The sequence below is a fragment of the Chrysochloris asiatica genome, unplaced genomic scaffold (genome assembly GCF_000296735.1).
Source record: "Chrysochloris asiatica unplaced genomic scaffold, ChrAsi1.0 scaffold00099, whole genome shotgun sequence".
Classification (NCBI taxonomy): Eukaryota; Metazoa; Chordata; class Mammalia; order Afrosoricida; family Chrysochloridae; genus Chrysochloris; species Chrysochloris asiatica.
This window is the reverse complement of record NW_006408617.1, coordinates 10,521,701-10,547,015: the sequence shown is the minus strand read 5'-3', so window position 1 is coordinate 10,547,015 and position 25,315 is coordinate 10,521,701. Positions and strand designations below refer to the sequence as shown.

Sequence of the window (25,315 nt, the reverse complement as noted above, 5' to 3'; positions counted from 1 at the left end):
TGAAGAAGTTGGTAGAATTCTTCTATTTCATCTTCACTGGTTCAGTGGTTGGTGCATAAATTTGAATAATAATGGTACTAACTGGGCTTCCCTGTTGTTGTTAAGTGCCGTCGAGTAGGTTCCAACCCATAGCAACCCTGTGTATGGTTTCCAAGGAGTGACTGGTGAGCTTGAACCACTGACTTTGTAAGTGCATGGTTATCATCCTATCACAGACAGTGTTATATCTCATGACTGATCTGGATATGTTCTTTTTGACAATGAATGCAACACCATTCCTCTTCAATTTGTCATTCCCAGGATAGTACACCATGTAGTCACAGATTATTCTTGAGAGAACTAAGAACAGTCACAAATCATTTTCTGGGTTCGTGGTTCAGATAAAGAACACTGAGTGAAAAAGAACATTTTTAAGCCTTGCAGATGCCTTTCTAAAATAATCTAGATTCTTTCACTATGTACTATTAGCCCCAATCATGTAATACTTGGCAGTAAACACTGGACTTTTAACCACAAGGTTGCCAGTTCAAACCCATCAGCTGCTCTGTAAGAAAACAATGAGGTTTTCTTCTGTAAAGATTTACGGACTCAGAAACCCTACAGATTTGCCATGAGTTGGAACTGACTAGACGGCACTTGACAACAACAACAACAACGTGGCTACTTTTTTTTTTTTTTTTTTTTAATATAATATAGCTTATTTTGCCAAATGCATTGTTTCTTCTTGGAAGGTAGAAAAGGTGGCTTGAACAAAATGTGATTAATGAGGTTAATTTTGACATGTGACTTGTGGAATTGGTTTCATTGCTTAATAGCTGCATTTGAGACTTTCTTTCTCACAGCATCTAGCAAAGTGCCTTGAACATAAATCAATAAATGTTCTTTAAAATAATTTGCAAATTCAATCTGGAGAGTAGAGGGGTAACAGGACACTTCTTAGGATCCTAAAATTAATTCACATATGCTACTACTAAAAGAGAATTTGGGGAGAAAAATGAAATCAAGGGACTCTAGTTGTCTCATTTCCACCTCTAGAAATTATAATAAAATTCCTCTTTAATTCAATTCAGTCCACCTTTGTTATAAATCTTCTGAAACTAATTTTTTCAAGTTTATAACCATATATGCAGTACAGAATGAATAAAATAGCATGTGACCCCATGGCCCAGTGTATTGATTGAGAATAAAAGCTGAGGAACTATACTAGGGGAAAGTACTCCTGGGAGTCAGGGTGAGCTACAGTAATAACTGGACAGAGATTGCCTCAAGTTTATTCTAATGGGCTAGGGTTGGCCCTGAGGAGGCAGAGGAAAGCTTAAGAGGTGTTATAAAAAGGAATGGGGGACCTAAGAGGAGACCAAGCGAAAATCTGGTGAGTTTCAGCTGTTGTTTGGTTGCTTCTGACACATGATGACTCGTCTGTGTCAGAATAGAGCTGTGCTTTATAGTATTTTCGATGCTGATTTTTCTGAAGTTGATAACCAGACATCTCATCTGCGGCACCTCTAGATGGACTTAAGCCTCCACCTTGTGGGTTCGCAGCTGAGCATGTCTAACATTTGCACCACCCAGGGATTCTTGTTTTCAGTATAAACCCCAAAACCAAACCCTTGCCATTCAGTTGATTCTGATTTGGCAGTGTAGTGGCTGAAACACTCAGCAGCCAACCAAAAGATTGGCCATTAGAACCCACCAGTTACTCCTCAGCAGAAAGACGTGACCATCTGTTTCTATAAGATGTACAGCCTTCGAAACCTTTTGGGGCAGTTCTCCTTTATCCTATAGGGTATGAGTGTGAGCTTTCATTACAGCAGCAGCAATAAACCAGGATACAAGAGGGGGAAAGGAAAGCCTGACTTTTCCTTCAGGACATGATGACATTGAGTTTGATTTTCACCAAGAGGTTCATTTCCCTGACAGGTCAATATAGATCTATATGTATATGAACATATATGCAACTCAGCATAGTGTTGTTGTTAAGTGACATCTAGTCTGTTCCATGGACTGCCAAAAGAACCAATAGATCTGTTTTGGAAGAAGAACAACCAGAGTGCTCCTTGGAGGCCAAGATGGCTAGGCTTCGTCTCTCCTACTTTGGACGCATTGTCTGGAGAGAACAGTCGCTGGAGAAGGATATCATGCTAGGTAAGGTGGAGGGTCAGAGAAAAAGAGGAAGACCCCCAACGAGATGGATTAGCCAAGTGACATCATTGATGGTGTCAAGTGTGGCAGCGGTAGTGAGGTTGGCCCAGGATCGGACATTGTTTCGTTCTGCTGTGCATGGGGTCGCTATGAGTCGGTTCCAACTCGATGGCACCTGACAACAACAACAACAGTCCATTCCGAACTCGTAGAGACCCTGTATAGGTTTCAGAGGAGCAGCTAGTGAGTTTAAACTACCAATCTTGCAGTTCAAACCGACCTTGTGGTCAAGTGCTTATTCTACACCAGGACAGAGTATGGGGTGTGATTTTCCTTAGTTAATTTATGTGGATTATATAAATGGCATATTTATTTAACATCATACTTTTGAGATAGATTCATGTTTAAATACAGTTTTGTTTCTTTTATTGGAGGTCCATTTTCAATAGAGCACAAGGATTGAGTATCTTTTTATGTATATATTGCTGGCTCTGGAGTCCAGCACCACTGCAGTGGGTTAATGCACCAGACTGCAAAACTGTTTGAATTGCAAGGTCAGCTGTTCAAGCTCACAAGCTGCTCCTCAGAAAACCTATACAGGTTCTCTATGGGTCGAAATCGACTCGATGGCACTTAACATCGACAATAGCATTGGTAATTCTCAGACTCCTGGTGTGGCGCTGTAGGATCAGCACTGGATTGAGAACTACAAGCTCAGCAGTTCAAAGCCATCAACTGCTCCTCAGAAACCCTACAGAGGATTGTTATGTATTAGAACCAACTCGATGGCACTTAACAGCAACAACATTGATGCCTTTGGTTTCTTCTTCTGTGACTAGCTTGTTCATACCCTTCGCCTATTTTTATTGGATAATTTGTCACAATTCTTTCTTTAAAAATAATATTTTGTTGTGTTTTTGGTGATTGTTTAGACAGTAAATTACGTTCCCCTTTAAGAGTTTCTCTATAAACTGTTCAGTGACATTGGTTGCATCTTCCCCAGTGTGTCATCATTTCCATCATCTCCCTTCTGGTTTGTCTGTTTCACAATTCTTTGTCATCAAACTGTGAGCATTTCAAGTGCTGGCATTGTCTTTATTATTTTCTGTGTTTCCATGCCCAAACACTATGCCTGCTATACAAGAAAACTCCATTAGAATCAGAGCTAGTGCCCCAAACTCATTTTCAAGTCCCTAACACCTAAAATCTAATTTATATTTTACTTTGATAGCATTCTTTAGAATTCACTAAAATACTATTGCCAAGAATTAGGAGCAGAAACTCTGGACAATGACATTCAATACATTTTCACTGATCATTGTATCCATGGAAAAATTGAAGCAATGGGGAGAATGTGGCTTGTCTAAAGTCATAAGTAATAGTTACGGTCATATCTAAAGACAGAGGTCACATCTTGTAACTGCAGATCTAATCCTCATCTTCAAGGCCATGCAAGGCTCTATGGGGGAAAACAACAACTATAAAACTGTGACTATATAACTCACCTGGTAGCAGTTTTCTAGTGTGTTTTCCCATTTCAATCTGGTAGAATAGCCAGCCATGTTTTTTTGGTAGTAATTTTCTTCTTCATTTGCCAACTTCTCAGTTGATTTTTTCAGTTTATTGAGGAGCTAAAGTAAAACATCAGTGCCACATATTCACTAACACATTTATGAAAACTCTTTGTCCTTCTACAGGAAGGATTATATCAGTCCCAGTTACAAGTTTCTCATACATTCTATGTGATAAAATTAAATATCTTTCAGGAAAAACGATGTCAGAACCAGAAAGATGCCTAATGGACTTTCAGTCTGATTTCCTCAGTTTTACACATGAGGAAATCAAGGTCCTTAAGGTGTGGTGCTGTGGGATAATGCACTGGACCTCAAGGTCATTTTGAACCACTAAGGTCGGTGGCTCAAACTCACCAGCCTCGTCCTGGAAACCCTATACAGTGTTGCTATGAGTTGGAACCGACTCCACAGCACATAACCAACACCACCACTGCCACCAGTAATGACATGGGAGCATGGTGGCTTTGTAGGATAAGCAGTAAAGTATACTGTGAATCACAAGATCGGCAGTTCAAGCTCACCAGGAAAAAGATGAGGCTTTCTGCTCCTGCAAAGATTTACAGCTTCAGAAACTCTATCCAGGGTTGCTATGAGTTAGAACTGACTTGAAGGTGCTTAACAACAGCAAGTAATAATGTGGAGTGCTTGTTAAAATTGTAGATTCCTAGCCTCATATGGATGCGAAAGCTGGACAGTGAATAAGGAAGATCGTAGAAGAATTGATGCCTTTGAGTTGTGGTGTTGGAGGAGAATACTGAAAGTGCCATGGACTGCCAAAAGAACCAATAGATCTGTTTTGGAAGAAGTGCAGCCAGAGTGCTCCTTGGAGGCCAGGATGGCTAAGCTTCGTCTCTCCTACTTTGGACATATTATCCGGAGGAAACAGTTGCTGGAGAAGGATGTCATGCTGGGTAAGGTGGAGAGTCAGAGAAAAAGAGGAAGACCCCCAATGAGATGGATCGGCCAGGTGGCATCATTGATGGCATCCAGTGTGGCGGCGGTAGTGAGGTTGGCCCAGGATTGGACATTGTTTCGTTCTGCTGTGCATGGGGTCGCTATGAGTCGGTTCCGACTCGATGGCACCTGACAACAACAACAACAAGATTCCATAAAGGAGCTCTGGTAGCATAGTGGTTACAAGTTGGGCTGCTAACCTCAAGGTCAGCAGTTCGAATCTAGAAGCTGCTCCACAGAAAAAAGATGAGGCTTTCTGTTCCCATAAAGATTAATAGTCTCGGAAGCTCTATAGCAGGGTTGATGTGAGTCAGAACCGACTCCATGGTACATAACCACCACCACCAGATTCCATAAATAGCAGTTCTGATGCAGTAGTTTTGTAGTGAATAACATCGTTGTCTTCATTACATCCTCAGATCCACAAGTGGTCCTCAAACCATACTTTAAGGGACACCAAGGACTCTTTTGACTTAAGCAATCTAGGCGTCGCAGGGACGTAGACAAAAGGCTTTTTAAAATGACCTACTTTATACTTAAGGACACTTTGACTAATGTTACAGTAATGAAAAACATTCATCCAAATTGCTGAATACCAATACCACTCACTCTATTATTCTAAGTAATATAGTAGTCATTCAACTGTCTCTCAGTTCTGATGTATGACCTACAGAGGGCACATTTGCATATCAAGTGTAATGAACCATATCTATCTGTAGATACAATGGGCTTGTGAATTTCAGCCTGATAGCAATAGAATAGAACTCAAAGGGGGTCATGGCCTGTCTCCATGAGCTCATTGTCCTTAGATTTTTATTGAGAATACTCAGATTACCAGAAACAAGAGCAGAGACTTCGAAGACCACCACTCAACATTCATCGGTCTATACTACATAGGTACTGATGAGAAGTTTCAACCTGAGAAATTAAAAAAAAATACTCACCAATAGATAGAAAAGAACATGCTGTTGTTAAGTGCCAGTGAGTCAGTTCTGACCCACAGTAACCCTGTATAGGGTTTCCAATGAGTGACTCATGAGTTTGAACCACCTACCTTGCAGTACAAACTGACTTAAGGTCCAGTGCTTTATCCCATAGCTCCACACCAGGACTCCAGAAAAGAATATAGACTCCTACATTCTTATTTATGGAGTTGCTCAGACATCTTTGCTAACAGTTGTCAAAGATTGAATTGTTTTTCTTTCCCCTTTTATTTTTCATGGAATAAATACTTCATTCATTTATTCCCCAAACATCTACTGAGTGCCTATAATGTTTCATTATATGCTAGGCTCTGGGAATACACATGGAAACATGACAGGTTCCCTCTCCAGTCAGGGACACACACAGGGCATTGCCATTTTGTGTGTTCAGTGCCAGGATATACTTAGACATCACTGGGGCACCAAGTCAAGCACTTAAACCAACTTTGGAGATTAAGTGACATTTAAGCTGAGACTTGGCACATAGCAAATATTTAAACAATCATTGCTGTATGAAATAAATCTGAAATGAGAGTGGAATTTGTGAGGCAAACTAGCATGGCATGTTAAAGGAAAAAAACAAAAAGAAAGAAATGTGCGCACTCATGCGCGCACGCGTGTGTGTGTGTAAAGGTCGGTGGCTCAAACCTACCAGCTATTCCACGGAAACTTTAAGAGGGTTGCTATGTGTCAGTACCAACTCAACGGCTTTTAATAACAACACAACAATAATGTGAGGCTGAAGCACAAAGTTTGAGAGGGAAAACAGCAGTGTTATAGAGAAAGGCAGTTTGAGAAATCAGCGAGGACTAACTGAGGAACACCTGAGCCAAGCCGTGGTATTTTCAATGACTTCATATACATGTGAGGTATATTTATGGTTTGGTCCTTTTTCAATGCATTGAAACATTGAGTTATGGAACTGGGGATGAATATTAAAAGTATCATGGACTGTCACAAGAACAGACCAATCTGTGTTAGAAGAAGTATAGCCAGAATGCTCCTTAGAAGCCAGGATGGCCAGATTTTATCTCTTATATTTGAGATACATTATCAGAAAGGACCAGTCTTTGGAGAAGGATATCATGTTGGGTAAAATGGAGAGTCAGAGAAAAAGAGGAAGACCCCTAATGAGATGTATTGGCACAGTGGCAGCAGCAATGGGCTCAAACGTAGCAATGATTGTGAGGTTGGTGCAGGACCGGAATGCGTTTCATTCTGTTGTGCATTAGGTCGCTATGAGTCGGTACTGACTGTATGGCACCTAACAACAACAACAACAATAGAGAAAGGTAAGGGTCAAGTCAGGGAGAGCTTCAAAGGCCATGTAAAAGGGTTTCTACTTTATTCTAAGACCACTGGGAAGCATTTGAACAATTTTAGAAGGGGATGCCATGCTCAGATTGCTATTTCAGGAAAGGCAGCTTGGCTTATATATGGGGATCAGATAGGAGAGGCAATATACAGAGCAAAGAGACCAGTCTGTAAGTTACAGATATCAGCAAAAGATTGATGGTAGCTTGGGAGAGGCAGTGGCAGTGGAGATAGATATGAGCTAAATCCAAGAAGTATTTGGTTTAGGAGTTTGAACTTGGAGGCAATGATGGATGATGACATTCAAAAACAAAGAAAACACCCAAATAAAGACTACCTTTGGGAGAGGGACTTGATGGGCCTGATTTTGGATGTCAGTATAGTGCAGGAAAGCGTCTGGAGAATGATTTGGGCTGAAGATAGATATTTGAGTTTTGGAAACACAGACATGGTCATTGATGTCTTGAAAGTATATATGTATTATCTACTATTTATTTCTGGGAGAAAGATGAGGTTTTCCACTTCCATGAAGGTTTATAGTCTTGGAGACCCTATACAGGGTCATTATGAGTCGGAACCAATTGAAGTTGTTGTACTAACAACAACACTATTAATCATCTGATATGGAGATTTCTTTATTGGACATTGAAAATATAATGGTAATTAAAATAGACAGTGTGAGGTCCAGGAGAGAGATCCTCAACAATAGGAACATACAAAGGTCAGAAGAAAAAGGACCGAACCATAAAGGAATCTAAGAGAAGAGTAGGAAGAAAACCAAGAGTCAGAAGTTGCCTCAGTTAAGAGAAGAGCCTGCTTCTAGAAGAGAACAGTCAACAGGAAGTTAAATCAAGTAAGAACTGGAAAGTACCCACTGACTTTATCTACAAGGAGGACATTGTTTTCAGTGACAGGGACGCTTTTGGTAGAATGGTGGGGAAAGCTTTATAGGAGTGGTTTGAGGAGTGAACAGAAGATGAAGAAGTGGTGCCAGAGGACAGACAACCCTTTCAATAAATCTTATTGTGAAGGACAGGTGGTGGTGGTGGTGGTGGTGGTGGTAGTGTGTCATTGAGTCAGTTCCCACTCACAGTGACTCTGTGCAGGTTTTCCGAGGCTATAAGTCTTTACGGGAGCAGAAAACCTCACCTTTCTCCCCTTGCCTTTCTTGGCACTACCAGATGAGGTGATAAAGATGCTGTCAGGTCTACCTTGTAATGACAGCCAATGCTTACAGGACCATTTGGAGACAGGGAGGGGCACTTGAACTTCCTAAGGAAGTTGCAAATGAGAAAAGGAAGAGAAAATTTCCCCTTTAACTGTTCATGCTCTTTCTTTCTTTTTAAGTCATTAAAGAGTAGCTTCTAATGAGGATTCAGAATGTCTAAAACAGGTCCCAGTGCTTAGCACTTTAACACACTGCAGTTTAGTCTTCTCCAAAGCTGTCACATTCTTCCCTTAGAGCGGTGATCATTTTAAACCAGGAAGACCGACAATTGAAGAAATACAAACCTTGTAAAATCTTACTAATAATGAATTTAACTTATTCAACCAATGACTTCTTCAGATAGAATGGCAGAATTCTTTGTAATGCCTATTTTCCTTTCATTTTAAGAATATATGAGGTTCCGGTGGCTCTGACTATATTTCAGGCTAAGGCTTAACTCCTGGTGTGGCACTGTAGGATCAGCACTGGACTGCAAACCACAAGGTTATCAGTTCAAATGCACCAGCTGCTCCTTGGAAACTTTACACAGGGTCGCTATGAGTCAGAATCAATTAACAACAACAACAACAGGTTAAGGCTGAACTTTTCCCTAAGTGTATACTTTGCCTAGAAATAATACTTCTTGATTGTATAAAGACATGATTGGTTAAACATTTAAGCATTATTTATGTGTTTTATCTCATGTTTTAAATATTTCTGCTCTTTGTGTTTTCTAGTGTGAATAATATGTTATCATAATATATAAATATTGTTGTTAAGTGACAATAGAACAAAACACTGCCCATTCCTATGCCAACCTCATAATCATGGTTATGCTTTTTTATTAATGTTGTTATGTACCTTGGAGTCAGTCCCGACTCATAACGACCCTACACAGGGTTTCCAAGGCTATAAATCTTTACGGGAGCAGAAAGCCTCATCTTTCTCCTGTGGAATGACTGATAGTTTCGAACTGCCGACCTTGAGGTTAGCAGCCCAGTTCGTAACCACTACACTACAGAGATCCTTTTTTTTTTTTTAAATTAATAAGTTTCCCTATTAAGAACTATGGATATCACTGGTCTAATTTGTCATCTGTTAATGTTGTTATTAGGTACCTTCAAGTCAGTTCTGACTCACAGTGACCCTGTGCACAACAGAGTGAAATACTGCCATACTCTGCGCCATCTTCACCACTGTTGCTATGGGTGAACCGTTGTTGGAACCACTGTGTCACAGACACTCAGAGACTGGTCCTTCCCATTAACATGCCCAAAACAAGTGAGACAGAGTCTCATCTAAAAGCATATGTAATATGATGTTCCGTCATATTACAGCTCTGCAGAGGATTCAGCTAAGGATAGGAAGCTCAATCATCTCTGAGCCACATGAACTCAGTGTGCTCACCTTTTGCTTTTCCTTCTTAGTCATGGATTGCTTGGAGCTTTCTACAAGATGGAAAAGTGCTTCGTGCTTCTTGGTACTTACCATTAATTTTTTCTTGGCCTAGAGTCAAAAGAGAGAGAGAGAGAAAAAAGGAGCAGACACTGGTATCAAGAGCAAAGTTCTTCTGTGTTGGAACAAGGCATGTCATGTCCACGTGTAAACTTGAATGATTGTTTTTAGTTCTTCCTTCCTGCCTTAGTCTCAAAATCAGCCTAAAACATCACAGCAGCAAACATTTTGTCTGGAAAACCACTGTTTAGTTGTCATGATACTGTATATACTCAAGAGGGTTATACATTTTGCTAAACCACTGCAGGCCTGCAGGCCTCCAAAACATTGTTCTAGCATAGCAGATTTCCGTCATCATTCTTTTAACTCAACCTGGGCCACAATTGAGTTGGTTTTAAGCTGCTCTTAAAATTTGCTGCAAGGAAGACATTTTGTTCCCTGATGCCTGGCCTGGGTGTGTTTGCTGGACATTCTGTGAAATGTAGGAGAGATCTGAAAAGAGGCAGGAATGGGAGAAGTGTTCAAAGTCTCCGTACCCTTTTGATACATCAAATCTGGGAACGAGTTAAGATTCAGTAATCATTTTCTGTTCTACATAGTTTGAGCTTGGCAAAAGCAGATGCTCCAGAGATAAAATAAGCAAAAATAGAATTTGGCTTGATCCATCCTGTTTTGGAACTCCAAGTTTACAAGTATCATAAATATAGATAATGAAGGGGAAATGTACAGGACTTGTTTTTCCTTAGGCTTTTACCTTGAGAATTGGTGACAAAGCCTTCCACATATCTCAAGGGACTTGGGGACAAGAACCTCCTAGGCCTATCTCCCCAGAGCATGAGGCAAGAGCATTTGTCTCTTTAAGGAGTTTTCTCTGTGTCTCCAAAATATTCTATTGCATTATTGACTTGTTCAACCTCTTGCATTGCAAACAGGGAAAATTTATTATAGTTCAAGAATGCTATCTTCTCTAATTTCTCTGTCATGCTTCAGAATAAAACAAAATAAAATCATTTTCCTTAGAAGAACTACTTAGTAGAATCTGAGATACAATAAAAAAATTTAAAAAAAAAGGTTTTTGTTCTTGGAAGCAATTGCAACTTCAGAGCACTGTTTCTGGCTTTTGGTCCATTATGTTGAATTCCCTGTGAAAGCTGAGTATTTAGAGAAAATGGATTTTTAAAAACAAGTCTTTTAAAAGAAAACATAAAATCAAGAGCAAATTTTTAAAAATACGTGACAAAATTTAAAAGATACTTCCCTCCTTCCATTCCCCAGATCTTGAAAATTGACTATCAAATATTCTTGGGAGCATCTTTTTCCCAGTATAATTATTGTTGGTATAGAAATTCACTTCATGTCTTTGGTTTTGTAGAGGCATCAATTTCAGCAGAAGTTACAGAGGTACTGAGGGCCAATATATTCACACTTTCTTCCCCCATTTCTGTTGAGTTTTCTACTTTCTTGGCACTAGAGGCTACTCAGTTAGGAGTCCCGGTGTGGTGCTTAGGATAAGCACTGGACTGTTAACTCCAAGTTCAGTGGTTCAAACCCACCAGTCACTCCTTGGAATCATATTCAGGGTCGCTATGAGTCAGAACTGACTCAATAGCACTTAACGGCATTCTATACTTTGGAAATGAAAAATAGAATGTCAGCTTTTGAAGCACAAGTCATCTCGAAGAAAATCAGGCCAAAACGATTTCTTAGCCAATCTCCTCTCTGTTGGCTTCTAGTCCTTTCTACTTGAAATCATTTCCTCCTGCACTGAGTTATTCTCAATAATCTAGACATATTGTTGATGTTTGTTGTTAAGTGCTGTCAAGTTGGTTTCTACTCATAGCAACTCTGTATAGAGTTTCCAGGAAGCAGCTGGGAGGTTTGAATCACTGATCTTGTGAATCACAGTTCAGTGCTTATTCTATAGAGTCACGTCAAGAGTCCAATCTATACATATAAGTTCCATCTATTATTCTCTCTGAGTAAGAACCTATGAGGAATCCCAGGTGATACAAATGGTTAACAGGCTAGGCTTCTAACCTAAAGGCTGGAAGTTCAAGTTCACCCAGAGGGATTTCAGAAGAAAGCACTGGTAATCTATTTTGAAACACCAATCATTAAAAACCCTATGGAACACAGTTCTACCTGACATATATGAGGGGGCTTCAAAAAGTTTGTGGAAAAATTCCCTTATCTTTTAATTCCATTTTTCCAAATTTTTTGAAATCCCTCATATGGGCTTACCTTGAGTCAGAGTTGATACAGTGGCAGCTGGTTTTAAGAACCTATAATGGTATGCTTTCGCTTCTCACACCAGATGATATTCTTTTTCTTATAATTCATTCACATGTTATGTAGTCAGCTAAATTCTTAGTTACTTTAAAGTAAGAGTCATGTCTTAAAACAGTGTTGTGGACAATAAGTGTGCCGTACATATCTGTGGAGTCTATATATACTTTTCCTTTCACATACTTCACCAGAACCCTTTCAGTAGTGGTGGTGGTGGACGTTAAATGCCGTCGAGTCAATTCCAACTCATAGTGACCCTGTACCGGGTTTCTAAGGAGCAGCTGGTGGGTTGGAACCACCGACCTTGTGGTTCACAGTCCAATGCTGATTCCTACAGCATCACATAGGAGTGAGGTAGAGCTCACTAATCCTCTTCTACAAAATCAGATGATGTTTGTTTGTCACTTTCCAAGATTACAGAAGATGCAGAGAAGCAGTTCATAGAGTGTAATAGTTAAGATCATTGACCCAGGAGCCCACTACTTATAATCAAATTTCAGTTCACCCAAAGTTGGACAATGAATAAAGAAGACCATAGAAGAACTGATGAATTTGAATTATGGTGTTGAAGAAGAAAACTGAAAGTACCACAGACTGCTAGAAGAACCAACAAATCTGTCATGGAAGCAGTACAGACAGAATGTTCCTTAGAATCATAAGATTCATCTCTCATTCTCTGGACATGTTGTCAGGAGGGACTAGTCCCTGGAGAAGAACATCATGCTTAGTAAAGTGGAGAGTTAGTAAAAAACAGGAAGACCCACAAAGAGATAAAATGACACAGTGGCAGCAACAATGGGCTCAAACATAACACTAATTGTGAGGATGGCACAGGCTCGTAGGACCTGGCAGAATGGGCTCACAATGAGTGGGAACTGACCTGCTGGCACCTCACAACAACCATGCCAATGAATTGATTCCACTCACACAACTCTATAGGACAGAATAGAGCTGTTTCTTACAGTATCAGAGACTGTAAATCTTTACGGGAGCACACAACCTCATTGTTCTCCCTCAAAGCAGCTGGTGGGTTTGAACCATTAACCTTGTAGTTAGCAGTCCAATGCTTAATACACTGCATAATCAGGAATACTTTATTTGTGGATACTTGCCTTAATTTGCTGATTCCAGTTGCTAATGACAAGACTTGCTGTTTTTTCAACTTCATTATCAAGCTATTGAGGAGAAAAAAGAAGAAAACACATATCTTACTCTCTTCTTGTTGAATCATGGTTCTGGCTGCATAATTCTGGCACAACTACTAGCTATCACAATGCACAGAACTTTCAAAGTCCTACAGTAAACATATTTCCTGAGAAATGTAGCCAAATTATCTTTTCCTTGTGTCAAGAATCTCTGGGCCATGCCACAAGGTCAAGGTAAAACAGTTCATTCTAACCTGTAAGAATGTAAAACGCATATGGTGGTGGTGGTTACATGCTGTGGAGTTGGTCCCGACCCATAGAGACCCTGTACAGGGTTTTTGAGGCTGTAAATCTTTACAGGAGCAGAAAGCCTCATCTTCCTCCAGTGGAACCGCTGGTAGTTTCGAACTGCTGACCTTGAGATTAGCAGCCTGATTTGTAACCACTACGTCACCAGAGCTCCTTAAAAAGCATCTACATATGTGCAAAGACTGTGGAGTAGAGCCCTATATGGTGGGTGTCATTTCTGGTCCCCTCACGCTCCATAAGACAAAACCTTATTCTTGGCCAATTAAGTAATCCAGATTTTCACTATCAAAAAAATTGTTCTAACAAACATCCTCGTATATAAATCTTGGGTTTGCATTTATTTATTTATTTTATAATTTTCTTAAATGAAGCATCACTTCTAGATCATCTTTTCCTGCTTTGGACAAAGACAGAAATCTTGCTTTAAACAGAGAAGAGAAAAACGTTTTTTGACTCACTGATTTTCTCTTCTTCTCTTGGACACTCAGAACTTGATGAGTCGGTTTTATTGCTTCCAACTGAATTGATTTGCCGAGTTTTCTGGGAGTAGAACATACAAGACACACAAGCAGAGTGTTAAGATTTACATCTACTTTTTTTCCAAATTATTTTTGGGAACACTAAAATGGCATGTTGTGGCGTGTCTACTCAGCGCAAGTGTGAGGAGATGTCTGTGTAGCACCCACGTACATCTTCCCAGTTCCCCTTGGGTTCAAGTACGGTGTTGGGATTACTCACTGGTGCAGTTCTGCTGCAGATTTCATGCCCTCAGAGGCCCAGACCCAGGCATTGCTGAGATAGCTGCAGGCAAATAGGGGGTGGGAGTGGGGTGCAAGAGTGGGAGGGAAGGGGGACAAAAGTGAAAAGGTGGCTGTCATTTTCCCAGTTAACTTTGATTCACTGTGTAGCTATGACATTCAATACCTGTATCTCATTTCAATTTTTCCACAGGATTAAACTCTATCACTGTATTTCTTCATACTATGATTCATGCTGCTTTTTCCAGGCATTTTTATTTACATTTTTACTTTCCAGTTCACTTCTATCGAGTATCAGTGGAAAAAGCAACCAAGAGTGAGAAGGCATTTAGAACAGGTAAGAGATAGGGTGCTTGGGTCAGAAGGGACTTAAAAGACAATATTTTCTAGGATTTTCATTTCACAGATGAGTATAAACTGAGGTTCAGAGAAGGTAAACATTATGAATGGTGTTCCCCCCAAATATGTCTTGGAATCCCAACTCTGCTACCTGTGGCTACAATCCTGTTTCTAAAGAGGAGTTTCTTTGTTGTGCTAATGAGGCCAGATCAGTGTATGGTGCATCCAAAACCTAATCACTTCCAGGTTATAAAAAGAGCAGATTAGACACAGAAGCCGGCACATACTGGCAAAGACAGATGCCATATGAAGATTGCCAAGGAACAAAGTTTGTGATTGCAGATGCTAAAGAGACCTGAATCTTCCCCAAGAGCCAGCAGAAAGAGAACTCTTCTCTGTAGCTGGGGCTCTGAATTTGGACTCCTACGCCTCCTGAGCTGAGGAAAGAAATTTCTGTTCTTTTAAAATACCACTCACTTGTGGAATTTCTGTTCCATAGCACTAGCAAACTAAGACAGTTTGTGATGCAGGACTCCAGAGCTCTAGTCATATCCTGCTTGCTGCTCCTAGGGATGGGAGCCAGCTTCTGTTCCCAGCCAGGTTTTAGGAAAACAGCTTAGATATTTTATGCTCTTGTAAACGTATCCTAATTTAACCCAAAGAGTGATACCCCTTGCTTCCCTGCAGCATGGAGGAAGAATTAGGAAGTGCCGTGCGATTTCCTCCACATAGTAATATAGGAGAAAGATGAGGCAGTCTACCAACATACAGATTTACAGCCTCAGGAACCCTATGGAGCAATTCTACTTTGTCCTATAGGGTCACTATGAGTAGGAATGGACTCAACAGCTGGGGGTATATATTGTGTACTTCCATCTATAGGAAGTAGAAAAGGAAAAACAACCTCATCTACATGGCAGTTGGGAGTCCTAGTGTGGTGCTGTGGACTAATGTGTCAGACTGTAAAGTCGTCAGAACTGCAAAGTCAGTGGTTCAAGCTCACCAGCTGCTCCTTAGAAACCCTTTACAGAGTCGCTATGGGTCAGAACCAACTCAATGGCCCTTAACAGCAACAACATGGGCAGTTGTTGTTGTTAAGTGCCATCAAGTCGGTTCCAACACACAGTGACTCCTGTATAGTTTCTGAGCAGTGACTGGTAGTTTTGAACGGCCGACCTTGTGGTTCAAACTGACCATGTGGTCCAGTGCATTATCCTGCAGCTTAAGCAGATTAATGTTTGCTTGAGGCTGGGTGGGGAAGGGATTGCAAACAGGCACAAACACCTTTTTGAAGTGATGCAAATGTCTAGATTTTAATTCTAGAGGTTGTTGTTGTTGTTAAGTGCCGTCGAGTCGGTTCCGACCCATAGCGACCCTGTACAGGGTTTCCGAGGGTGTAAATCTTTACGGGAGTAGAAAGCCTCATCTTTCTCCCGCGGAGCGGCTGGTAGTTTTGAACCGCTGACCTTAAGGTTCGCAGCCCGATTCGTAACCACTACGCTACCAGAGCTCCTTAATTCTAGAGGTAGTTGCACAGATATATACATATGTGGACATTTTTCAAATTATACGTCTCAAGTGAGAGATTTTTATTGTATGAAAATTAAATCTCAATAAAGTTGACATAAAACAGAAGCCAGGTACATTGTTCAGAAGAGAAGCTGACATTTACCCCTTAGAAGAGCTGTCAAGCAGAGCTGGAATTTAAGAATAGTAGAGATGAGAGACGTTTCTGAGACTCAGAGGCTTTCCTGGTTTCCTGTGGGGCCTTGGTAAAAAGACTGAGTTCTCTGACCCTCACCTCACTGACCTTTTAAAATAAAAACAATTTAGGATGTCTGTACAAATACCTAATTGAGTTTTAGTATAGATGCAAATTCAATTAACGTTTACCATGAAATACTGTTGTATGAATATTGTTACCAGAAGGGATCGGTCTCTGTAGAAAGACATCATGCTTGGTAAAGTAGATGATCAGCGAAAAAGAAGACCCCAAAACAAGATGGATTGACACAGTGGCAACAACAATGGGCTCATACATAACAACAGTTGTGAGGATGGCGCAGGACCAAACAGTGTTCTATTTTGTTGTGTAAAGGGTCGTTATGAGACAGAGCCAACTGGATGGCATCTAACAACCACATAATTAAATATTGTTGTATTAATCTTCAAACATGGGCAAGTCAACACTTTGGTAGTGTTATGCGGGGGTGCTAGGATTATAATATCAATAAGACCCTATACTCTAGACCCCTTTATCTTTCATTCTTAGGAAGATGATTACAATCAACATCATAATGAGAATCTGTGGACACTCTGGTGTCAGCTACTGTGAACTGAACGCATACATCTCGTTTAATACCCCTCTTCCTGTATGTGTATTATCTCACTTAATCCTCACTGCAACCACAAGGTCCAGGTTTTACTTCTATTTTAAAAAGACATTGAGAAGTAAAATAAACTGTCTTTGATCACTGACCTGGTAAGTGGAGTTAGAATTTAAACTTGGAGAGTCTGAATAAAGTCTATCTGTACCAATCACTGGACCATACAGGCTCCTTTGTAGTCTAGTAAAATACTCTCCTAAAAGTCACAATTAAAGTAGAGCAATTTCAAAACTATCATTTGCTATTACAGTTGATGAACTAAGGAAAAATAGGAATTTGAGCTTCAAAGACTTCCTTTTTTTCCCCCTCTCTCATCAAAATAAGCATGGATTAGTCAAAAACTTTCTTAACAAATTATCACTAAATAGAAGAGTCTACTTTTTCCATTCTTGGTCTTAACATATAGAGAAAAGAATGTGGACCAATATTTTCTCCAGCACCAAATGTGCACACATATACACAATGCTGCACATTTTCTTACTCCATCTTATAGAGGAAGAAATCAAGGTGTAGAAAGTCTAGTCTGCTTGTTGAAGGTCACAGAGTAAGAGACAAAACAGGCTTTGTACTTTCTGAATCCAAGGCCTTCCAATGTAACCATTTCCCAAGTTAAATATCATCCATCACCAAAGTCCAGTGATGAACAGAAGTTTAGAAGTTATAAAGAACTGGAATAAATTCAGCTCTATGATACATTATTTGTGTGAACTCAAGCAAGTTTCTTAAATGCTTTAAGCCTCATGCAAATAAGAATAATAATAAGGCCTCCCAAGGGTTGTTGTAGGATTAAATGAGAATCCTAGTGTAGTGCTATAGAACTGGTAGGTTCAAACCTACCAGTCACTCCTCAGAAATCTTCAAGGTCACGATGAGTCAAATTGACTTGACAGCACTTACCAACAACAATCAAGCATTTAGCAGTGTCTGACTTATAGTAAGCACCCAGGAACTGAAAGTCATGCTTGAAATTATATACCTATCACATTTGTAAGAGGAAGCTGAAATGGAATACATGTCATTTTATACTATTCTTCAGAATGATTTTGCCTTACCTCTTCCATGATACTTACTTTTTCTTCGCGCTCTGTAATACTTTGTTCAGCTTGAGTGCCAGTTTCTGAAGTCCTTTGGCATAGCTAATTTCCAGGTTTGCCCTGGTAGTAAAGGACAATTGTTAGATAGGATACACTGGCCAGACAAAGCAAAATTATGTGCACACATGGGCACACACATAGAGGAAGAAGAGTTCAGGCTGAAAACGTAATGAAGAGATGATTTGTTTACTAGTGAATCCTCTTTTATGAAAGGAGAGCGTTGTTTACTTAAGCTTCTTGCACCCCGATAAAGAACAAAACTCTCCTAGGTACCTGGGACATTAGCACTAATCAGATAGACTCTACACTCTAATATACTATACATAATATATGACATACATAGAATAGACAAGGGGGCTTCAAACAGTTCATAGAAAAATTTCATTATCTTTATTCCATTTTCTCATGAACCTTTCTAACCCCCCTTGTATTATATATATGGAGTCCTGGTGTGATTCTGTAAAATAAGCATTGGATTGCTAACCACTGCAAAGTCAGTGGTTCAAACCCACCAGCTGTTCCTTAGAAATTCTGTACAGGGTCTCTATGAGTTGGAACTGACTCAACAGCACTGAACAACAATCAATATATAATGATTGAATTAGCCAGGCACTAGCTGTAAGCTTTCTTAGGGGAAGCTGTGAGGTGGCAGCTTTAGGAAATGAATTCTCAATGCTTTTTGTGCAAGACAAGATCAGTAGGGAGTCTGGAGCATGACCTCCCCAAACAATTCTTTTGTCACTTTTAAATAGGTTGAATCTCTCTCGTTTTAAAATGATTTCACCTCCAGGAAATTGTCCTAGTTATAGGCATACGAGTAGTTAAAATGAGGGTATATTCAATAGTCTTCTCACTTTTGACTAAAGATACTAAAAATGTAGGAAACTAAGTTTAATTTATATATTTTTTTCCCCATTTTTCTGTTGCTCTGATGGCTTTATAAACTGGAATCTAGCAATAGTGGCTCTCTGCAGCCCTAGTTCCTGGCAGAGAAGACAGAATGCACAATCCTCTCTGAAAGGTGGAGATCCATCTTCTAATTCCTCCACCCCATCCCACTGCACTGCTCCTGTTTCCCTCTGCCATTCTGTCTTTCCCCATTGCCACCTCCACTCATTCTTGATTCATATCCACACATGATCCTTCTTGGAGCCAGAGCTGGAACTAGGGGAGCAGTCATCACACTTGGGGAAGCAGTGGGAGCCCTGGAAAGACAGACCCCTGGATACTACACTTGTCCAGGATTTGCTCCCAGCTCTGCCACTCAGCCAAAGTGGCAAAGAGTTTCTAAGTACTTTCCACATGCCAGGTACTATGCTAGGAGTGGTGCACAAATGAACTTAATTGGTCTTAATGTGAGCTAGAGTCCTGGAAGATATCTCATTTGGAGAGATATCTCACTTGGAGAGCACTTAAAAGACAACTGGGGAAAAACTGCCTCCTCAAAGAACAGTTGACCTTAACGATGTGTTAATGTGTTGATTTTGGTTCTTTCTTCTTTTTGGATGTGTGCGTTTATTGCTATAAATTGTCCTCTCTGCACTGCTTTTGCCATGTCCCAAAGATTTTGGTATGTTGTGCTTTCATTCTCTTTTGTTTCTAGGAACTTTGTGAGTTCACATTTTATTTCTTTATTACCCAGTAGCTCTTAAGCAGGGTGTTATTCAGTTTCTATGTATTTGACCTTATTTCCTTGGTCTTCCTATTGTTGATATCTAATTTTATAGTATTGTAGTCTTAGAAGATACTTTGTAGTAGCTTGATGTTTGTAAATTTATGGAGCCTTGTTTTGTGGTCTATTCTTGAGAATGTTCCATGTGCACTGGAAAAGAATGTGTATTGTGCTGTTGTTGGGTTGAATGCTCTGTACACCTCTATGAAGTCCAGTTGGCTGATCATGTTATTTAGTTCCTCTGTGTCTTTGTCAAGTTTCTTTCTGGCTGTTCTATCCTTTTTAAAAAGTGGTGTATTAAAATCTCCCACTATTTTAGATTTGTTTATTTCTTTTTCAAATCTATTAGTGTTTGCTCTATATATTTTGGAGATCTTTGATTGGAAGCATAGATATTTATTATGATTATGCCATCTTGTTCAATTGACCCTTTAATCATGAAATAATGTCAATCTTTATTTATTATGCTGGGTTTTGTCTTAAAGTTTATTTTATCAGAGATTAGTAGTGCCAATCCTGCTCGTTTTTTATTGCAATTAGCTTGATATATTTTTTTCCATCCTTTAACTTTTAATCTGTTTTTGTCTTTGTGTGCAAGTTGTGTCTCTTACAGACAGTATATTGAAGGATCTTGTTTTCTTATCCATTCTGCATATAATCCATTGCCATTTAGTGTAATTATCTATGTTATTGTTGTTGTTAAGTACCGTGGAGTGGGTTCCGACTCATAGTGACCCTGCACATGGTTTCTGAGGCTGTAAATCTTTACAGGAGCAGAACGCCTCATCTTTCTCCCGCAGAACAGCCGGTAGTTTCAAACTGCTGACTTTCAGGTTAGCAGCCTGATTCGTAACCACTACGCTAATTATCGATAGGTATGAATTAATTGCTGTCATTATGTTTTTGTTTTTGTGGTGTTGTTGGTTTCTTTGTTCTGTATGCCTTCCTGTGCTAAGTTCATAGCATTTTGTGTTCTTTCTTGCCAGTTTCTTCATAGTTTTAATGTTTCCATGTTCTTCTTGGATTTCCATTTTCTTGCTGTGTTGTGAAGTATTAATTTTCTTTGAGGTTACCTTATATCCTATTAACTTTTCCCTCCATTTAGAACAGTATTTTATCCTGTAATCTACCTGACCTCCTCACCACCTGGATCTCTGTTCCTATGTTTTTACCTTCTTTCACATTGTGATTGATTTGACCATGGACTGACCTCCCAAATCCTCTGAATTCATTCTTAAAGTTTTGTTCTGTTCTGGACTCTTCCATTTGTCAGTTGAGTTCTGGCTGGTGCTCTCACGTATGTCAATCTCTGGTTGTTGTCTGTTCTTGTTGGTTCTCAGTCCTAAGAACTCACTTAAGGATGTTTGAAGATTTGGCAAAATCCCTTAGCTTCTGTTTATCCTGGAATGATTTTATTACACCATCATATTTGATTGACAGCTTTGCTGGGTAGACGATTCTTCGTTGGCAGTCTTTTTCTTTCAGAATTTTATATATGTCTCCCTACTGCCTTCTTGTCTGTGTGGTTTCTGCTGAGAGATCAGAGCTTAATCTGTTTTGCTTGCCTTTGTATGTAACCTTCTCTTTTCCCTACCTGCTTTCGGGATTCTCTCCTTGTCTTTGATTTTGGAGAGCTTGATTGTGATATGTCTTGTTGATTTTCTTTTGGAGTCTATTCTTCTTGGGGTTTGTTGAGCTTCTTGAATGCTTATCTTTTTGTTTTTCAGGATGTTAGGGAAATTTTCTTCCAGGAGCTCTTCAAATATCTCCTCTGTGAATTTGTCTGATTCTTCCTGTTCTGGAATACCAATAATTCTTAAGTTATTCCTCTTCATGTTGTCCAATATGAATCTTAGACTGTCTTCAGATTTAAAAAAAATTTTTTTCCTGCTTGCTCTTCTATCTTAATTGTATTGAGAGATTTGTCTTCCAGATTTCTAGTCCTGGCTTCCATCTCTTCAATTCTACTCTTTGCCCTTTCAGTGTATTGTCCATCTGACATTTTATTATTAATTGTTTGGACCTCTTTTTGCAGATTTTGAATTGTTTCCAATGCTTTATCTATCTTATTTGATTGTTCCTATAGTGGTTTCCTGACTTCTTCCTTATTTTTCTCAAACCCTCTGTAAAGTGTTTGTATATGTCTTAGTATAATTTCCCTGAATTCCTTCTCAGGCATTTCCAAAACTTGCCCTCCTTCCAATGCAGTGTCTAGTTCTATCTCCTGCTCATTTGTGCTAGTCATTCTATCTTGTTTCTGGACCTGTGCTGATATAGTCAGCTGTTTCTTAGGCATCTTCAATAGTTAGCTGTGACCTCAATAATTTAATGAATGTATGTTGATGTTTTATTATGCTTTCTGATTGCCTCCAGGTAAATGTGATCAGGATACGGGCTTCCCTTTTAACTCCTCTTATTACTCAACTCAGAGTAGCTGTAGCACGTGTTGGCTGCCTATCTGGTGTAAAGCAGCTGGTATTGGCTCTTGCGTGGATGGTGGGATTTTATAGAGTGTGATTGTAGCTTGACTATATGACCACAATTTCTATCGCCTCTTGTGTAATGTAAAGAGAGAAAGAGTCCCCTAAAGGTAAAAAGGGAACCAAAAAACAAAACAGCAACAGTAAAAAAAATTAAAAAAAAACAAAAAAAACCAGATTGGATACTATAGTCTATAATTGAAGAAAAGCGAAAGGAAATAAAAAATCTGTAGCAAAATATGACTATGAGTTTAATGTCTCTCTCTCTCAGCTTCTTGCCTTCAAGGCCGCCTGAGAAATTTCAATATGTCACTGTTGTTCCTTATGGTGTAACTCAGGGTTTATTTTTTGGCTGGTTTCCTTTTTAGTCTCTCTTTCCCACTCCACAACCTCCGTATAGGTCGTTTTCCTAGTGATTAACAGATCAGGGCTGGTTGTATCTGTTTTGCACTGCCATTTGGTTTTAAGCAGAACCTGCCCCCTTAGATACTGCTGAACAGATCTGTGCACATGTACAGTAGAACCCGCTTGGGGTATCCACTCACTCCAGCACCCCCTTTAGTCACCAGAATGGAGGCATGCACACAACAAGGGATTAATGAACAGAGACTAAAATAATGTCCACACCTTTATCTCTGAGGATGGGTCAGATGTCTGTGGTGGGAGCTCTACTCTGATCCATCTCCTGCTCCATCTTGCCAAAGATGGCTGCTCTGGGAGCCGCTGAGGCTGGCCAATCAGGAAACATCAGTTTTCTTGCTTCTCCTAAAAATTCCACTGGCTGTAATCCTTCAAACTTTCTAAATATTCCTTTATATGTAGTTCAGAATTCTGGGACCATCTCCTGAGCCTGCTTCGCCCAGTATTCTGTGTTATTGCTGCCAGAGGTTTGCACTGCACTTCTCCCTAATCCAACCTTAAGCCCTACCTCCCTTAACACTCCTATTTTTTTTCTTAATGGAAACAACCTGTCCATAGATTGAGCAATTGGTTATCAGACCTTGTCCAATAAAAGGAAAGGTTAAAGCAAGTATTTTAAAATAATGGAGATGGTAAATACATATCTCATTGCATTTACAAAATGGGTCCATCTGCTCTACGAATGTTCTGACAGAAACAGAAAGAGAGTGCTGGCTAGCATCAAGCCAGAAGAGACTACCACCCTTGATGAATTTAGATGCTACAGAAACCCAGGTGACTGCTACCATTCAGTGGGATGTCTTTAGGCATGATTACAAATTGTGAATCCCTTCCATGCTCCTTAAAATGTAGTCATTATCAAGTCTAGCAGGTAGCTGGACCTCAGTAACTGCAGTGATTTCATTGCCCTTCAAACTTCTACATAATCTGCTACATAATCTGATAACTCCTGGATATTCTCTGAATCTCTTCCTACAGGTAACCTCCTTGCTTGCTGTACTCAGTGACCAAACTCTGTCTTGCCTCAAGGTTTTACATTTGTTATGATCTCTGGAGTCTTGGTGTGGTGCTGTTGGATAAAACACTGAACCAAAAAGTCAGTTTGAATTGCAAGGTCAGTGATTCAAACTTACCAGCTATTAATTGGAACTGACTCAATGACACTTAACAACAACAACAACAATAGTCTCTGCCAGGTACCAAGAAACCACATGGTTTTTTTCTACAAGCCATCCTCACCAAGTCTTGTTTAAATGTCATATCCTCATAGAATGCCTCATTCTATTCCAATGTAACCCCTTACATGTTTATCACTTATCACAACATTATCTTATGTTATAATTTATACCCATTTCTTGGTATGGTTAGGTTCCAAAGACCAGGTCATGATGTCAAAATCAATGTTATGTGAAAATGGGGGATGACTACATCATTATGTAACTGCCAAACTGCATCATTACATGATTGTCAAACCACTGAGAATCATGATTCAGCCAAGTTGACATTAACTTCAACCATCACAGCCAGTGTAACTCGTACCTCACACTTCAGTATTTGTTACTTCCATATGCATGTTGTTAATGCACAAAATAGCCATACAATAGATTTCCACTATTGTTGTAAATGGGAAATATCAGGCAATGAGATAGTAAGTGAGAAGTAAGTGTATATTCTTAGTGTACCTCTATGAACACCCTAGAATATAATCTCCATGAAGGTTGAACAATTGTTTTGTTCACTGCTGTATCCCTGTACCTAAAACAGTGTTTGGACTAGTAGGAATTAGGACTAGAACACATTCTATACTCAGGTATAAACTTGTAACTGATAATAAAATAAAAAATCTACCATCAAACAAGTTTACATTCATAGGTAAGGGAGTTAGCACGTCAACATATCTTTGTGGAGAACACAATTCAACACTGTACACAAAACAGCAATGTCACTTACTATGTGCCAGGCATCATTCAAAGTATTTTAGGCATATTTCCTCACTTAGCCCTCAATAACCCCATAAGATTTTCTGGAGGGGAAAACCAAGGCACAGAAGAGCATTTAGTCAATAATTTATCCAAGGTTACACGTGAATGAGTGACAGAATCAGCTTTCAGCTTAGTCATCTGACCAGAGAACCTGCCTGCTTACCCACTCCCACTCCTGCCTCAGGAATTGGAGTGTAGAGACTACTGATGTTGCTAGGAGCCAATGAGCCAGTTCTGATTCATAGTGACCCTACGCACACAATGAAACACCACTTGGTCCTGCGTCATCTTCACAATCATTGTTATTCTTGAGCCTATTCCTGCTGCTACTGTGCCAGTTCATCTCACTGGGGATCTTCCTCTTTTTCGCTGACCTTCCACCTTACCAGTATGATATCCTTCTCCAGGGATGGGTACCTCTTGATAATATATCTGAAGTATGAAAGATGAAATCTGGCTCTCCTGGCTCCTAAAGAGCATTCTGGTTGTACTTCTTCCAACATAGATTTATTTGCTCTTCTGGCAATCTATGGTACTTTCAATGCTCTTCTCTAACACCATAACTCATGCATCAATTCTTCTACGGTCTTTCCTATACATTGTTAACTTTCACGTGAACATGAGACTATTGAAAATATCATCACTCATGTCAGGTGCAGCTTAGTCCTCAAATTGACATCTTTGCTCTTGAATACTCACTTTAAATAAGACTTATGGAGCTTATTTGCCTAATGCAATGTGCTGTTTGATTTCTTGACTGCTGCTTCCATGAGTGTTGACAGTGGATCTGAGCAAAAGGAAGTCTTTGACAACT

At 39.7% G+C, this 25,315-nt stretch overlaps 1 protein-coding gene across 1 annotated transcript in view; it reads right to left on the bottom strand.

Annotated features, from left to right (window-relative positions):
* Window positions 1-25,315, bottom strand: part of NOSTRIN (nitric oxide synthase trafficking) — a 58,976-nt gene that overhangs the window by 23,596 nt on the left and 10,065 nt on the right. Inside the window, exons 2-7 of the mRNA XM_006867036.1 lie at window positions 17,924-18,007; window positions 14,108-14,170; window positions 13,828-13,909; window positions 13,028-13,090; window positions 9,582-9,680; window positions 3,648-3,773 (exon numbers count right to left, since the gene is read on the bottom strand). Of these exons, the coding sequence (XP_006867098.1) occupies window positions 3,648-3,773; window positions 9,582-9,680; window positions 13,028-13,090; window positions 13,828-13,909; window positions 14,108-14,133 (396 nt within the window). The 5' untranslated portion in view covers window positions 14,134-14,170; window positions 17,924-18,007. The remainder of the gene's footprint in view (window positions 1-3,647; window positions 3,774-9,581; window positions 9,681-13,027; window positions 13,091-13,827; window positions 13,910-14,107; window positions 14,171-17,923; window positions 18,008-25,315) is intronic.